Source organism: Tachypleus tridentatus, chromosome 10 (assembly GCF_004210375.1).
Source record: "Tachypleus tridentatus isolate NWPU-2018 chromosome 10, ASM421037v1, whole genome shotgun sequence".
Lineage (NCBI taxonomy): Eukaryota > Metazoa > Arthropoda > Merostomata > Xiphosura > Limulidae > Tachypleus > Tachypleus tridentatus.
In genome coordinates, this window is record NC_134834.1 from 98671123 (window position 1) to 98689281 (window position 18159).

An 18159-nucleotide genomic window follows, 5' to 3' on the forward strand; every position below is an offset into this window, starting at 1 on the left:
ATCGTTCACTGACCCCAGGAAGTAACCTTTGAACTTAGCATGAAACATTGAAGCTGTAGATGATGTCTGGAAACTATCCATTTTGTTAACTATCAACATTTTTATCCTGAAATACCCTTTCTAATCCTACGCTTAACCTTTCTACACGACCTCTATCACAACGTCGTCTTGGACGGCGAAGAACGACCCCAGCCTCTTTGAAGATTGGCGTGTGGAGACAATTGAAAAAAGTATCAATTTTACATATTAATTGTCTGGAAACTAGGGGTACTTCTAGTGGTTGTACCACACTAAACGCCTTTATTTTACATAAACAAGAATTTCTCACAAAAAGAAATTTCGAGTTTAGGGACATATTTGTTCAAAAGTCTCACTACAAATTATTCAAACGTAAAACCGAATCTTGTGGTATAGAATGTTTTAATCAAATCAGTTTGTTTTCAAAGCGGTGTTAAGATTTGTGTTAGGCCAAAATTTGCGCCGTAGGCTATCTGCACTGTGCCTGTAGCAAGAATCAAACCTCAAAATATGAGTTCCCAACCACACACAAATAAACTTATCACGTTTCATTTTTTAACTGATTTATCCGCTTTGTTAATTTCCCACCTGGGTTTAGAAATAGACAGGATGAGACAATCAAATTCATTGTTTGACAGATTAGGTTGGTAAGAAACAGAAAATCTTTTTCCTGGTATGTTATTGGTCTTCGAAATGGTATTTTCAATGTGAATGGAACCTTACCTGACACGTGGATTGAACAATCTGGTCATACATGTAGATCACTTAGAAAGTTATTATGGCTGTCTGTAGTAATACAGTCAAACATCAACATCTGCCGCCAAAGAGGCTATGAAGCAAATAATGGGATTGACTGTCACTTTTATAACGTACTCAAGGCTGGAAATACAGAGCTTATTCAACGGTGTCGCGACACGAATGTTGGGCCTCTCGATCAAGTATTGTTAAAAACTAATAATTTACAGGATTTCTTTAGTAAATAATACAACCTTAAGGTCTTGAAAACGTGTTATCACATATTCGTCCTTTAGTCGTATTGGTATTATAACGCGTCGGTCAATCCCTCAATGTGGTAGTTTTGACAAGGGACCTTCTCTCTCGTCTACAGTTTCTAAAGTAGGGCCGACTAGCTATCGGGTTTCTTTGTGTTATGTGTAATAAGCAGCTACTTAGCTGACATTAATTACAGTCTATATCGTACAGTAATTAAAAAATATTACAAAAACACATTCTGTTATCTGTTACCAAGGGTCTCAAAAGTATCCTTTTCAGACAAACAAAATATTTATATAGCATCAACTGTAATAGCTTAGGCTATATATCTGCTAACCAACAGTAACCTCAGGTAGGGTAGTTATGACGTGCATCATATCTGCTAAGTAACGGTATCTCGCTTGTTTATAGCTCTCATAGGTTATATCAAAGGTAGTACTGTCCAACCTTAATTAATGTTTGCAGACTGTAACAATAATAAACTAATCTGTCTTTGTGTGTGACAGCCATAGCTTCAAGAGGAGAGAGTCGATAAACCTGAAACTTTGTACACTTACTAAGGGTGTGCACCTGCGTATTATTTTCTAAATTTGACTAAAAAAATGTGGTCAAATTATTTGCACTATAGTCCTACTCTATAGCCCCATGGTTCCGCTATCTTAAGAAAAGCATCATATTTTCGTTTAATTCTTACTTACTGAATGAAGAATATATAGAGGTTAAATGTCAAATACTGTTGAAAAATAACAAAATAGTAAAACACTGCATATTTTAATAATGTGTATATTTTAATACTTTTAATATTTTACTCACGTATATGCTTGAATAATGTGTATATTTTAATACTTTTTATATTTTACTCACGTATATACTTGAATAATGTGTATATTTTAATACTTTTTTATATTTTACTCACGTATATATACGAATAATGTGTATATTTTAATACTTTTTTATATTTTACTCACGTATATATACGAATAATGTGTATATTTTAATACTTTTTATATTTTACTCACGTATATGCTTGAATAATGTGTATATTTTAATACTTTTTTATATTTTACTCACGTATATACCTGAATAATGTGTATATTTTAATACTTTTTATATTTTACTCACGTATAAACTTGAATATACTCTAACCATACCTTACCAACACAATACACATCAATAATACACCAAACATCCTTTACCATCCCAATACTGATCAAATAAACACTAAACATACCTTACCAGCTCGATAATACTCTAACCATACCTTACCATCACAATACACATCAATAATACACCAAACATCCTTTACCATCCCAATACTGATCAAATAAACACTAAACATACCTTACCAGCTCGATAATACTCTAACCATACCTTACCAACACAATACACATCAATAATACACCAAACATCCTTTACCAACCCAATACTGATCAAATAAACACTAAACATACCTTACCAGCTCGATAATACTCTAACCATACCTTACCAACACAATACCCATCAATAATACACCAAACATCCTTTACCAACCCAATACTGATGAATAATACAGTGAACATCGCTTTGCATGTCAATACTGATCTATTAAATAAAGGTCTGTCTCAGGTGACTAAACAAGCACTTCATGTAAATAATTCATTGTTTATTAAATTAAATATTCAATATTTTAAATGTAGATTTAATTCAATTTTAATGATAAAAAAAACAAACTATTGTAACTTGATATATGAGTAACTTCTGACAGGACACAAAATGTTCCTGGTATTTCACATGGCAGTGTGGAAGATACTTACGACAATTGTATTATCACAGTTTAAACGTTAAAAACCACAGTGATTGACGAAGTTTATTTTAGATCACCAGTATGAATGTTAAAACAATTAAACGTTTGGGCAGCGTAAAATTGCCCTTTCTTGGAGATCGGTCACCACATGGTCAAAGTAGGTCAACCGACTCGAGTTGTTGTTAACTGCCCAAAAATAGATAGAGGAACAAAAATAAATGTAATAACAACGAGAATAAAACATGTAGATTTTATTACCCTTGTAGTCAATATTTGACATCAAGTGAATGGTTGAGGCTTTTTAAACTTTCTAGCTTATTAATATTAAATAGCAAAGGTAAAAAGTGTTGAGACATTTCTAAATGTGAGAACAAACGACATTAAGGATATTTTTTTGTTATATTTAATATTTTTAATACGTGGTTGTTGAGCTTTTACTACACTCTGGTGGCAAGGTTCAATTTTTTCATTATTTCTAATGGCATATTTTCTGCCATCTAGTGGCACGATTCTGAAGTATGAGTATTTTTCTTTTTTTTATATAGTTTTTAACAACAGTAAAACAACAAAACTTTCTGCAGAATCAATTACGATTTGTAAATAATTGTATTAAAACATATGATCTGAAAATAGTGTTATAAACATACATGAATTATCATGCTATAATGGAAGGGACCAAAATGATTAGTTTAAATCTAGCAGGTTTTCGAATAATATTTTTGGACAGATAATACTGACACGGATGGAGAGTTATGGACATGGTATTACTGACACGGATGGAGGGTTATGGACAGTGCATTACTGACACAGATTAACAGTGCTTACAGACATGGGTGAAACAATGTTTAAAACAGGGTACTTATTGACACAAGTGTAACAGTGCTTATGGACAGAGTACTTATTAACACAGGTGTAACAGTGTTTATAGACAGAGTACTTATTGACACAGGTGTAACAGTGTGTATAGACAGAGTACTTATTGACACAGGCTAACAGTATTTATAGACAGGGTACTTATTGACACAGGCTAACAGTTTACAGACAGAGTACTTATTGACACAGCCGTAACAGTGTTTATAGATAGGGTACTTATTGACACAGGTGTAACAGTGCTTATAGACAGAGTACTTATTGACACAGCCGTAACAGTGTTTATAGATAGGGTACTTATTGATACAGATGTAATAGTGTTTACAGACAGAGTACTTATTGACACAGGCTAACAGTGTTTATAGACAGGGTACTTATTGACACAGATGTAACAGTGTTTACAGACAGAGTACTTATTGACACAGATGTAACAGTGTTTACAGACAGAGTACTTATTGACACAGGCTAACAGTGTTTATAGACAGGGTACTTATTGACTCAGGCTGACAGTGTTTATAGACAGAGTACTTATTGACACAGGTGTAACAGTGTTTATAGACAGAGTACTTATTGACACAGGCTAACAGTGTTTATAGACAGGGTACTTATTGACACAGGCTAACAGTTTATAGACAGAGTACTTATTGACACAGGCTAACAGTGTTTATAGATAGGGTACTTATTGATACAGATGTAATAGTGTTTACAGACAGAGTACTTATTGACACAGGCTAACAGTGTTTACAGACAGAGTACTTATTGACACAGGCTAACAGTGTTTATAGACAGAGTACTTATTGACACAGGCTAACAGTGTTTATAGACAGAGTACTTATTGACACAGGCTAACAGTGTTTATATACAGAGTACCTATTGACACAGGTGTAACAGTGTTTATAGACAGAGTACTTATTGACACAGGTGTAACAGTGTTTATAGACAGAGTACTTATTGACACAGAGGTAACAGTGTTTATATACAGAGTACCTATTGACACAGACATAACAGTGTTTATAGACAGAGTACTTATTGACACAGGCTAACAGTGTTTATAGACAGGGTACTTATTGACACAGGTGTAATAGTGTTTACAGACAGAGTATTTATTGACACAGGCTAAAAATGTTTACAGACAGGGTACTTATTAACACAGGTGTAACAGTGTTTATAGACAGAGTACTTACTGACACAGGTGTAACAGTTTTTATAGAGAGGTTATTATTGACGGAATGTTACTAACACTGGTGGAACATTGGTTGTTAAATAGATTCTGTTAAAGTAGAAGGGTAAGTGAGAAACAACTCAACACTGAATCTCTACCTGTCTTGTGTTATTTTCGTTAACCTAAACTGTGCATCTGGAAGAAACTTTCGTTGCTTATTTTTGAAATATTTCACTGTGATGGTAACATTTATGAATGATACATTCTTTTATTAAACATAAGAGTTTAGAAGAAAGATAATTACAGTGATTAAAATACACAATGTATTGTAAAAAATCCAATTATATACATACATAATAACAAAAAAGTCAAATATGCCTGACTCAAAGAAAGCACTCAGAAATATGTACAGAAATGTGTATTTCCTGGTAAGTGGAAGAAAGAAACATATATTCTAGTATCCATCACAGCATGAGGATCCTGGAAAACAGAACATTTTGTTTAATAATTTTAGAAATGGAGACAAAAGAAACTTAGTGATTTTAAAGTTGTATATTTATCTGTTTATTATAGAAATAGGGTTAAGGAAACTTGTTTCCACCTGATAGTTATATGTCAAGTCAAGTTAGTATAGTTATATGTCAAGTCAAGTTAGTATAGTTATATGTCAAGTCAAGTTAGTATAATTTGATAATAATTTAACAACAAAAGTCAAAGCAATAATTTTGTAAACTTTAGTGTTATGTAAGTTCCCAGTTGTAACCAAATACACACGAATATTTTCAAATGATTTGTGAAAACCAGTAATAAAAATTTATTACATGAGAAATACCCAAGTATTCTTTCTCTAATATTTTATTAGTTCAATGCCACTAAATTTGTTTTATCAACTATGGTTAATAAAAACCATTAAAAAGTACAACACTAATAAGTTATCAAAATGATCATAACAAATATCAAAAGGAACAAGTTACCTTAAATAAAAATACAAACCTTTCTCAAGAGTATTTTTGGGCTAAAGTGCGGCCAGCATCACAATTCATTGTCCTCTGTTGCTTTCCTACAGTTAAAAAGCCATTTTATGATACGAGCATTTTTTTCAACAATAGATGTCTCTACTGGACCATGTTCTAAAAGGTCCTGACCCCGCAACCCATCTTTATTGCTCCAATTATCTTGTATAGAGTCCTCGCTGCACACTTGTGACCGATGGTCACCAGTATGGATTGAGCTGCCGGACCCAAAATATTGTGGTGGAGAGATTGTTGTGGATGAACTAAACTGTTTCCATATGTTGGATTCAAGCCCCATACTGTCAAAGAAACGTTCTAATTCTGGGGAACATCTGTTGCCCACCCTATGGAATTTTAAAGAGGATTGATTATAACTATACCGACAACCAACATCCGATTTGGACCGAACTGTGGGATTTTTCTGCACACAGCAACTTTGTGAGGTCGTTGCTGTCACTCCAGATATAGCATGCTCGTTTGATTCATGATAAAGTTGTCTAATCACGTCATCTTGGTCACTTACGAAAGCAAAATTTCTAGCCTTTTGATCAGGGAAAGAGGAAGGTCTGGGACTTGTCCTCACCTCAGTTTCCTCAAGTCTTGAACTATTAGAAACCATTTCAGAACTCTCAGTAGAGTGATGAGAAGATATTACTTGTTTTCCTTGAGATTGAGAAAGATCTGGCATACTTTTATGTACATTGTAAGTCACTTGTTGGATTTCATGAGGGTTGCACTTTGAAACAGAATCAATATTTCCACACAGGTTCCGTGTCTCAGAAAAACTGGTTTCTTCTTTTCTAAAGTTTATATCTTTTACGTTTTCAGTGGATTGTCCTGTTACCTGATGAAATAAAGGAACGTTTCTGAAGGATTCACAATACCATGCGTCAGAATGAGGACTGGTCCACTCCTTATTAATAACTCTCTGCTGACCTCTTCTATTACATTCAACATTTAGGGTTTCATAAACCTGTGAATATTTTGATGCCCCTTGAGATTGGGTAGACAGTTGAAGATAGGCACTGTGCTTGAAAGGCTGCCTGCAATCCAGAACTTTCTCAGACTTCACGTAGTCAGCTTTACTTTCCTCAAGACGTTCCACTGCACTCCTTCGGTGCACTAAAATGTCAAAATATAAATATCAATGAGTGGGAAACAAAGAACCTGGTTGAGTTTGAAAACCTAAGTATCTAATCAGTTCCATTGTATATTTTAACATATTGTGATAACTTTCTATACTGTTAACACCTTAAGTACAATACTCTACACACTAAGTTAACATATAAAATATAAAGTATTCGTTTCATTTCGAAACGTTTTCTCCACTGGTACAAAAGAACATTTTCCTCAGTCATCATTCATACCCTTGAGTAAATAATAAGAAATACCATTTATATAGCAACATCCCCTCTATCACCTAATAAGAAAAAAACACATCCTGGTGTAGCATACCCGTTCCTTCGGTTAACTAGTAACAATGAACTGTTGTTACACACCTGTTCCTTCTCTTAACTAGTAACAAAGAACTGTTGTTACACACCTGTTCCTTCGGTTAAATAGTAACAAAGAACTTTTCTTACACACCTGTTCCTTCGGTTAACTGGTAACAAAGAACTTTTGTTACACACCTGTTTCTTCGGTTAACTGGTAACAAAGAACTTTTGTTACACACCTGTTCCTTCTGTTAACTAGTAACAAAGAACTTTTGTTACACACCTGTTCCTTCTGTTAACTAGTGACAAAGAACTTTTGTTACACACCTGTTCCTTCTGTTAACTGGTAACAAAGAACTTTTGTTACACACCTGTTACTTCGGTTAACTTGTAACAAAGAACTTTTGTTACACACCTGTTCCTTCGGTTAACTGGTAACAAAGAACTTTTGTTACACACCTGTTACTTCGGTTAAATTGTAACAAAGAACTTTTGTTACACACCTGTTCCTTCTGTTAACTAGTAACAAAGAACTTTTGTTACACACCTGTTTCTTCGGTTAACTGGTAACAAAGAACTTTTGTTACACACCTGTTCCTTCGGTTAACTGGTAACAAAGAACTTTTGTTACACACCTGTTACTTCGGTTAACTAGTAATAAAGAACTTTTGTTACACACCTGTTCCTTCGGTTAACTGGTAACAAAGAACTTTTGTTACACACCTGTTACTTCAGTTAACTTGTAACAAAGAACTTTTGTTACACACCTGTTCCTTCGGTTAACTGGTAACAAAGAACTTTTCTTACATACCTGTTCCTTCGGTTAACTAGTAACAATGAACTTTTTACATTCCTGTTCCTTCGGTTAACTGGTAACAAAGAACTTTTGTTACACACCTGTTACTTCGGTTAACTAGTAATAAAGCACTTTTGTTACACACCTGTTCCTTAGGTTAACTTGTAACAAAGAACTGTTGTTACATACTTGTTCCTTCTGTTAACTAGTAACAAGGAACTGTTGTTACATACTCGTTCCTTCTGTTAACTAGTAACAAGGAACTGTTGTTACATACTCGTTCCTTCTGTTAACTAGTAACAAGGAACTGTTGTTACATACTTGTTCCTTCTGTTAAGTAGTAACAATGAACTGTTGTTACATACTTGTTCCTTCTGTTAACTAGTAACAAAGAAATGTTGTAACATACCTTTTTCTTCTGTTAACTAGTAACAATGAACTGTTGTATCATACCTTTTTCTTCTGTTAACTAGTAACAATGAATGTTGTAACATACCTTTTCATTTTGTTAACTAGTAACAGTGATCGTTGGTAAGGTATCTGTTCCTTCCGTTAAATAGTAACAATGAACTGTTGTAACATACCTTTTCATTTTGTTAACTAGTAACAGTGATCTGTCGTAAGGTATCTGTTCCTTCTGTTAAATAGTAACAATGAACTGTTGTAACATACCTTTTCATTTTGTTAACTAGTAACAGTGATCGTTGGTAAGGTATCTGTTCCTTCTGTTAAATAGTAACAATGAACTGTTGTAACACACCTTTTCATTTTGTTAACTAGTAACAGTGATCGTTGGTAAGGTATCTGTTCCTTCTGTTAAATAGTAACAATGAATTGTTGTAACATACCTTTTCATTTTGTTAACTAGTAACAGTGATCTTTGGTAAGGTATCTGTTCCTTCTGTTAAATAGTAACAATGAACTGTTGTAACATACCTTTTCATTTTGTTAACTAGTAACAGTGATCGTTGGTAAGGTATCTGTTCCTTCTGTTAAATAGTAACAATGAATTGTTGTAACATACCTTTTCATTTTGTTAACTAGTAACAGTGATCGTTGGTAAGGTATCTGTTCCTTCTGTTAACTAGTAACAATGAACTGTTGTAACATACCTTTTCATTTTGTTAACTAGTAACAGTGATCTTTGGTAAGGTATCTGTTCCTTCCGTTGAATAGTAACAATGAATTGTTGTAACATACCTTTTCATTTTGTTAACTAGTAACAGTGATCGTTGGTAAGGTATCTGTTCCTTCCGTTAAATAGTAACAATGAACTGTTGTAACATACCTTTTCATTTTGTTAACTAGTAACAGTGATCGTTGGTAAGGTATCTGTTCCTTCTGTTAACTAGTAACAATGAACTGTTGTAACATACCTTTTCATTTTGTTAACTAGTAACAGTGATCGTTGGTAAGGTATCTGTTCCTTCTGTTAACTAGTAACAATGAACTGTTGTAACATACCTTTTCATTTTGTTAACTAGTAACAGTAATCGTTGGTAAGGTATCTGTTCCTTCCGTTGAATAGTAACAATGAATTGTTGTAACATACCTTTTCATTTTGTTAACTAGTAACAGTGATCGTTGGTAAGGTATCTGTTCCTTCCGTTAAATAGTAACAATGAATTGTTGTAACATACCTTTTCATTTTGTTAACTAGTAACAGTGATCGTTGGTAAGGTAGTTGTTCCTTCTGTTAAATAGTAACAAAGAACTTTTGTTACACACCTGTTCCTTCTGTTAACTGGTAACAAAAAACTTTTGTTACACACCTGTTACTTCGGTTAACTTGTAACAAAGAAATTTTGTTACACACCTGTTCCTTCGGTTAACTGGTAACAAAGAACTTTTGTAACACACCTGTTACTTCGGTTAAATTGTAACAAAGAACTTTTGTTACACACCTGTTCCTTCTGTTAACTAGTAACAAAGAACTTTTGTTACACACCTGTTCCTTCGGTTAACTGGTAACAAAGAACTTTTGTTACACACCTGTTACTTCGGTTAACTAGTAATAAAGAACTTTTGTTACACACCTGTTCCTTCGGTTAACTGGTAACAAAGAACTTTTGTTACACACCTGTTACTTCAGTTAACTTGTAACAAAGAACTTTTGTTACACACCTGTTCCTTCGGTTAACTGGTAACAAAGAACTTTTGTTACACACCTGTTACTTCGGTTAAATTGTAACAAAGAACTTTTGTTACACACCTGTTTCTTCTGTTAACTAGTAAAAAAGAACTTTTGTTACACACCTGTTCCTTCGGTTAACTGGTAACAAAGAACTTTTCTTACACACCTGTTCCTTCTGTTAACTAGTAACAATGAACTGTTGTAACATACCTTTTCATTTTGTTAACTAGTAACAGTAATCGTTGGTAAGGTATCTGTTCCTTCCGTTGAATAGTAACAATGAATTGTTGTAACATACCTTTTCATTTTGTTAACTAGTAACAGTGATCGTTGGTAAGGTATCTGTTCTTTCCGTTAAATAGTAACAATGAATTGTTGTAACATACCTTTTCATTTTGTTAACTAGTAACAGTGATCGTTGGTAAGGTAGTTGTTCCTTCTGTTAAATAGTAACAAAGAACTTTTGTTACACACCTGTTCCTTCTGTTAACTAGTAACAAAGAACTTTTGTTACACACCTGTTCCTTCTGTTAACTAGTAACAAAGAACTTTTGTTACACACCTGTTCCTTCTGTTAACTGGTAACAAAGAACTTTTGTTACACACCTGTTACTTCGGTTAACTTGTAACAAAGAAATTTTGTTACACACCTGTTCCTTCGGTTAACTGGTAACAAAGAACTTTTGTTACACACCTGTTACTTCGGTTAAATTGTAACAAAGAACTTTTGTTACACACCTGTTCCTTCTGTTAACTAGTAACAAAGAACTTTTGTTACACACCTGTTTCTTCGGTTAACTGGTAACAAAGAACTTTTGTTACACACCTGTTCCTTCGGTTAACTGGTAACAAAGAACTTTTGTTACACACCTGTTACTTCGGTTAACTAGTAATAAAGAACTTTTGTTACACACCTGTTCCTTCGGTTAACTGGTAACAAAGAACTTTTGTTACACACCTGTTACTTCAGTTAACTTGTAACAAAGAACTTTTGTTACACACCTGTTCCTTCGGTTAACTGGTAACAAAGAACTTTTGTTACACACCTGTTACTTCGGTTAAATTGTAACAAAGAACTTTTGTTACACACCTGTTTCTTCTGTTAACTAGTAACAACGAACTTTTGTTACACACCTGTTCCTTCGGTTAACTGGTAACAAAGAACTTTTGTTACACACCTGTTCCTTCTGTTAACTAGTGACAAAGAACTTTTGTTACACACCTGTTCCTTCTGTTAACTGGTAACAAAGAACTTTTGTTACACACCTGTTACTTCGGTTAACTTGTAACAAAGAACTTTTGTTACACACCTGTTCCTTCGGTTAACTGGTAACAAAGAACTTTTGTTACACACCTGTTACTTCGGTTAAATTGTAACAAAGAACTTTTGTTACACACCTGTTCCTTCTGTTAACTAGTAACAAAGAACTTTTGTTACACACCTGTTTCTTCGGTTAACTGGTAACAAAGAACTTTTGTTACACACCTGTTCCTTCGGTTAACTGGTAACAAAGAACTTTTGTTACACACCTGTTACTTCGGTTAACTAGTAATAAAGAACTTTTGTTACACACCTGTTCCTTCGGTTAACTGGTAACAAAGAACTTTTGTTACACACCTGTTACTTCAGTTAACTTGTAACAAAGAACTTTTGTTACACACCTGTTCCTTCGGTTAACTAGTAACAATGAACTTTTTACATTCCTGTTCCTTCGGTTAACTGGTAACAAAGAACTTTTGTTACACACCTGTTACTTCGGTTAACTAGTAATAAAGCACTTTTGTTACACACCTGTTCCTTAGGTTAACTTGTAACAAAGAACTGTTGTTACATACTTGTTCCTTCTGTTAACTAGTAACAAGGAACTGTTGTTACATACTCGTTCCTTCTGTTAACTAGTAACAAGGAACTGTTGTTACATACTCGTTCCTTCTGTTAACTAGTAACAAGGAACTGTTGTTACATACTTGTTCCTTCTGTTAAGTAGTAACAATGAACTGTTGTTACATACTTGTTCCTTCTGTTAACTAGTAACAAAGAAATGTTGTAACATACCTTTTTCTTCTGTTAACTAGTAACAATGAACTGTTGTATCATACCTTTTCTTCTGTTAACTAGTAACAATGAATGTTGTAACATACCTTTTCATTTTGTTAACTAGTAACAGTGATCGTTGGTAAGGTATCTGTTCCTTCCGTTAAATAGTAACAATGAACTGTTGTAACATACCTTTTCATTTTGTTAACTAGTAACAGTGATCTGTCGTAAGGTATCTGTTCCTTCTGTTAAATAGTAACAATGAACTGTTGTAACATACCTTTTCATTTTGTTAACTAGTAACAGTGATCGTTGGTAAGGTATCTGTTCCTTCTGTTAAATAGTAACAATGAACTGTTGTAACACACCTTTTCATTTTGTTAACTAGTAACAGTGATCGTTGGTAAGGTATCTGTTCCTTCTGTTAAATAGTAACAATGAATTGTTGTAACATACCTTTTCATTTTGTTAACTAGTAACAGTGATCTTTGGTAAGGTATCTGTTCCTTCTGTTAAATAGTAACAATGAACTGTTGTAACATACCTTTTCATTTTGTTAACTAGTAACAGTGATCGTTGGTAAGGTATCTGTTCCTTCTGTTAAATAGTAACAATGAATTGTTGTAACATACCTTTTCATTTTGTTAACTAGTAACAGTGATCGTTGGTAAGGTATCTCTTCCTTCTGTTAACTAGTAACAATGAACTGTTGTAACATACCTTTTCATTTTGTTAACTAGTAACAGTGATCTTTGGTAAGGTATCTGTTCCTTCCGTTGAATAGTAACAATGAATTGTTGTAACATACCTTTTCATTTTGTTAACTAGTAACAGTGATCGTTGGTAAGGTATCTGTTCCTTCCGTTAAATAGTAACAATGAACTGTTGTAACATACCTTTTCATTTTGTTAACTAGTAACAGTGATCGTTGGTAAGGTATCTGTTCCTTCTGTTAACTAGTAACAATGAACTGTTGTAACATACCTTTTCATTTTGTTAACTAGTAACAGTGATCGTTGGTAAGGTATCTCTTCCTTCTGTTAACTAGTAACAATGAACTGTTGTAACATACCTTTTCATTTTGTTAACTAGTAACAGTAATCGTTGGTAAGGTATCTGTTCCTTCCGTTGAATAGTAACAATGAATTGTTGTAACATACCTTTTCATTTTGTTAACTAGTAACAGTGATCGTTGGTAAGGTATCTGTTCCTTCCGTTAAATAGTAACAATGAATTGTTGTAACATACCTTTTCATTTTGTTAACTAGTAACAGTGATCGTTGGTAAGGTAGTTGTTCCTTCTGTTAAATAGTAACAAAGAACTTTTGTTACACACCTGTTCCTTCTGTTAACTGGTAACAAAGAACTTTTGTTACACACCTGTTACTTCGGTTAACTTGTAACAAAGAAATTTTGTTACACACCTGTTCCTTCGGTTAACTGGTAACAAAGAACTTTTGTAACACACCTGTTACTTCGGTTAAATTGTAACAAAGAACTTTTGTTACACACCTGTTCCTTCTGTTAACTAGTAACAAAGAACTTTTGTTACACACCTGTTTCTTCGGTTAACTGGTAACAAAAAACTTTTGTTACACACCTGTTCCTTCGGTTAACTGGTAACAAAGAACTTTTGTTACACACCTGTTACTTCGGTTAACTAGTAATAAAGAACTTTTGTTACACACCTGTTCCTTCGGTTAACTGGTAACAAAGAACTTTTGTTACACACCTGTTACTTCAGTTAACTTGTAACAAAGAACTTTTGTTACACACCTGTTCCTTCGGTTAACTGGTAACAAAGAACTTTTGTTACACACCTGTTACTTCGGTTAAATTGTAACAAAGAACTTTTGTTACACACCTGTTTCTTCTGTTAACTAGTAAAAAAGAACTTTTGTTACACACCTGTTCCTTCGGTTAACTGGTAACAAAGAACTTTTCTTACACACCTGTTCCTTCTGTTAACTAGTAACAATGAACTGTTGTAACATACCTTTTCATTTTGTTAACTAGTAACAGTGATCGTTGGTAAGGTATCTGTTCTTTCCGTTAAATAGTAACAATGAATTGTTGTAACATACCTTTTCATTTTGTTAACTAGTAACAGTGATCGTTGGTAAGGTAGTTGTTCCTTCTGTTAAATAGTAACAAAGAACTTTTGTTACACACCTGTTCCTTCTGTTAACTAGTAACAAAGAACTTTTGTTACACACCTGTTCCTTCTGTTAACTAGTAACAAAGAACTTTTGTTACACACCTGTTCCTTCTGTTAACTAGTAACAAAGAACTTTTGTTACACACCTGTTCCTTCTGTTAACTGGTAACAAAGAACTTTTGTTACACACCTGTTACTTCGGTTAACTTGTAACAAAGAAATTTTGTTACACACCTGTTCCTTCGGTTAACTGGTAACAAAGAACTTTTGTTACACACCTGTTACTTCGGTTAAATTGTAACAAAGAACTTTTGTTACACACCTGTTCCTTCTGTTAACTAGTAACAAAGAACTTTTGTTACACACCTGTTTCTTCGGTTAACTGGTAACAAAGAACTTTTGTTACACACCTGTTCCTTCGGTTAACTGGTAACAAAGAACTTTTGTTACACACCTGTTACTTCGGTTAACTAGTAATAAAGAACTTTTGTTACACACCTGTTCCTTCGGTTAACTGGTAACAAAGAACTTTTGTTACACACCTGTTCCTTCGGTTAACTGGTAACAAAGAACTTTTGTTACACACCTGTTACTTCGGTTAACTGGTAACAAAGAACTTTTGTTACACACCTGTTACTTCGGTTAACTGGTAACAAAGAACTTTTGTTACACACCTGTTCCTTCGGTTAACTGGTAACAAAGAACTTTTGTTACACACCTGTTACTTCGGTTAAATTGTAACAAAGAACTTTTGTTACACACCTGTTCCTTCTGTTAACTAGTAACAAAGAACTTTTGTTACACACCTGTTTCTTCGGTTAACTGGTAACAAAGAACTTTTGTTACACACCTGTTCCTTCGGTTAACTGGTAACAAAGAACTTTTGTTACACACCTGTTACTTCGGTTAACTAGTAATAAAGAACTTTTGTTACACACCTGTTCCTTCGGTTAACTGGTAACAAAGAACTTTTGTTACACACCTGTTCCTTCGGTTAACTGGTAACAAAGAACTTTTGTTACACACCTGTTACTTCGGTTAACTGGTAACAAAGAACTTTTGTTACACACCTGTTACTTCGGTTAACTGGTAACAAAGAACTTTTGTTACACACCTGTTCCTTCGGTTAACTGGTAACAAAGAACTTTTGTTACACACCTGTTCCTTCGGTTAACTGGTAACAAAGAACTTTTGTTACACACCTGTTCCTTCGGTTAACTGGTAACAAAGAACTTTTGTTACACACCTGTTCCTTCGGTTAACTGGTAACAAAGAACTTTTGTTACACACCTGTTACTTCGGTTAAATTGTAACAAAGAACTTTTGTTACACACCTGTTCCTTCTGTTAACTAGTAACAAAGAACTTTTGTTACACACCTGTTCCTTCGGTTAACTGGTAACAAAGAACTTTTCTTACACACCTGTTCCTTCGGTTAACTAGTAACAATGAACTTTTTACATTCCTGTTCCTTCGGTTAAATGGTAACAAAGAACTTTTGTTACACACCTGTTCCTTTGGTTAACTAGTAACAAAGAACTGTTGTTACATACTTGTTCCTTCTGCTACCTAGTAAGAAGGAACTGTTGTTACATACTCGTTCCTTCTGTTAACTAGTAACAAGGAACTGTTGTTACATACTCGTTCCTTCTGTTAACTAGTAACAAGGAACTGTTGTTACATACTCGTTCCTTCTGTTAACTAGTAACAAGGAACTGTTGTTACATACTCGTTCCTTCTGTTAACTAGTAACAAGGAACTGTTGTTACATATTCGTTCCTTCTGTTACCTAGTAACAAGGAACTGTTGTTACATACTCGTTCCTTCTGTTACCTAGTAACAAGGAACTGTTGTTACATACTCGTTCCTTCTGTTAACTAGTAACAAGGAACTGTTGTTACATACTCGTTCCTTCTGTTAACTAGTAACAAGGAACTGTTCTTACATACTCGTTTCTTCTGTTACCTAGTAACCAGGAACTGTTGTTACATACTTGTTCCTTCTGTTAACTAGTAACAAGGAACTGTTGTTACATACTTGTTCCTTCTGTTAACTAGTAACAAGGAACTGTTGTTACATACTTGTTCCTTCTGTTAAGTAGTAACAATGAACTGTTGTTACATACTTGTTCCTTCTGTTAACTAGTAACAAAGAAATGTTGTAACATACCTTTTTCTTCTGTTAACTAGTAACAATGAACTGTTGTATCATACCTTTTTCTTCTGTTAACTAGTAACAATGAATGTTGTAACATACCTTTTCATTTTGTTAACTAGTAACAGTGATCGTTGGTAAGGTATCTGTTCCTTCCGTTAAATAGTAACAATGAACTGTTGTAACATACCTTTTCATTTTGTTAACTAGTAACAATGATCGTTGGTAAGGTATCTGTTCCTTCTGTTAAATAGTAACAATGAACTGTTGTAACATACCTTTTCATTTTGTTAACTACTAACAGTGATCGTTGGTAAGGTATCTGTTCCTTCTGTTAAATAGTAACAATGAACTGTTGTAACATACCTTTTCATTTTGTTAACTAATAACAGTGATCTGTCGTAAGGTATCTGTTCCTTCTGTTAAATAGTAACAATGAACTGTTGTAACATACCTTTTCATTTTGTTAACTAGTAACAGTGATCGTTGGTAAGGTAGTTGTTCCTTCTGTTAACTAGTAACAATGAACTGTTGTAACATACCTTTCATTTTGTTAACTAGTAACAGTGATCGTTGGTTAGGTAACTGTTCCTTCTGTTAAATAGTAACAATGAGTTGTTGTAACATACTTTATATTAACTGATAAAAAAGATCTTTTTTTGTTGTAATACCCATTTTCCTCATGTTAACTGTTTAGGTTGTAAGATTTAAAAGAACGTCCTGATTTATATCTCGCAGATCGTGTAATGACGACATTCTCAGAAAAACAAACTTTGTTCAGTGTTAAGTTTTTAATTGATTGTTGACTAAAACCGCGACAAATTAATCACATCAAAGTGTTACTTCACAGATTAATTCCTTTAACACACACACGTCACTCTGGAAGGAACGAAACGTTAAGATAACTTGAACTGCATGTAGAACGTGACACTTTTTGACGAGCACCAGACAGACGTTTTAATTTGATGTTTTGAACACGTCTAAGTGTTATATGTGGTCAGGGTTCTCTGTCTGCTTGACATATATATACTAAGTTGTTTACACAACAACTGGCACTATATGGGTATTTAAAGTGTAGCTGAATAATGTGACAAAACACATAACGTAGTTTATCAAACAACCATGTTGTGCTGCTAGTTCCCGGATGTTTATACATGTTGTCCACATGCCAATCTTTCTTGTTTTCTCTCACGTTAAAAGTCATCGTCTTTAGTTCCTAAAACATAACTGAGAAAGAGATATTCGTAAGGCTAAACTGAGATTCGAATGTTTGTTTGTTTGTTAAGCACAAAGTTGCACATGATCTATCAGTGCCCTTTACGCTGCTGGTATCGAAACCCGATTTCTAGTATATAAGTTCGGTGGGCTGAGCAGATAGCCCTTTGTGGCTTTGCTATACGAAAAAAACACACACACACTACAGTATATAAGTCTACAAAATTTCTGCTAAGCTATTGGGACGGAGAAGAAACTGTTGCTTATTCACCTCTGGTCAGACCTCAGGGTACTTTCTTGATTAGTTAGTCACCGATAATAAAACTCTCATGGGACTTTCATCGCCTTGGTCACAGGTAATAAAACTCACGGTACTTTCCTCACCTTGGT

At 34.0% G+C, this 18159-nt stretch overlaps 1 protein-coding gene across 2 annotated transcripts in view; it reads right to left on the reverse strand.

Annotated features, from left to right (window-relative positions):
* Positions 1–5080: 5080 nt before the first annotated feature.
* LOC143228162 (uncharacterized) overlaps positions 5081–18159 on the reverse strand; it is a 30601-nt gene continuing 17522 nt past the window's right edge. For both annotated transcript variants that reach the window (XM_076459473.1, XM_076459471.1), the window contains exons 2-3: positions 5820–6961; positions 5081–5306 (exon numbers count right to left, since the gene is read on the reverse strand). In XM_076459473.1, coding sequence (XP_076315588.1) covers positions 5859–6961 — 1103 coding nt within the window. In that variant the 3' untranslated portion in view covers positions 5081–5306; positions 5820–5858. The remainder of the gene's footprint in view (positions 5307–5819; positions 6962–18159) is intronic.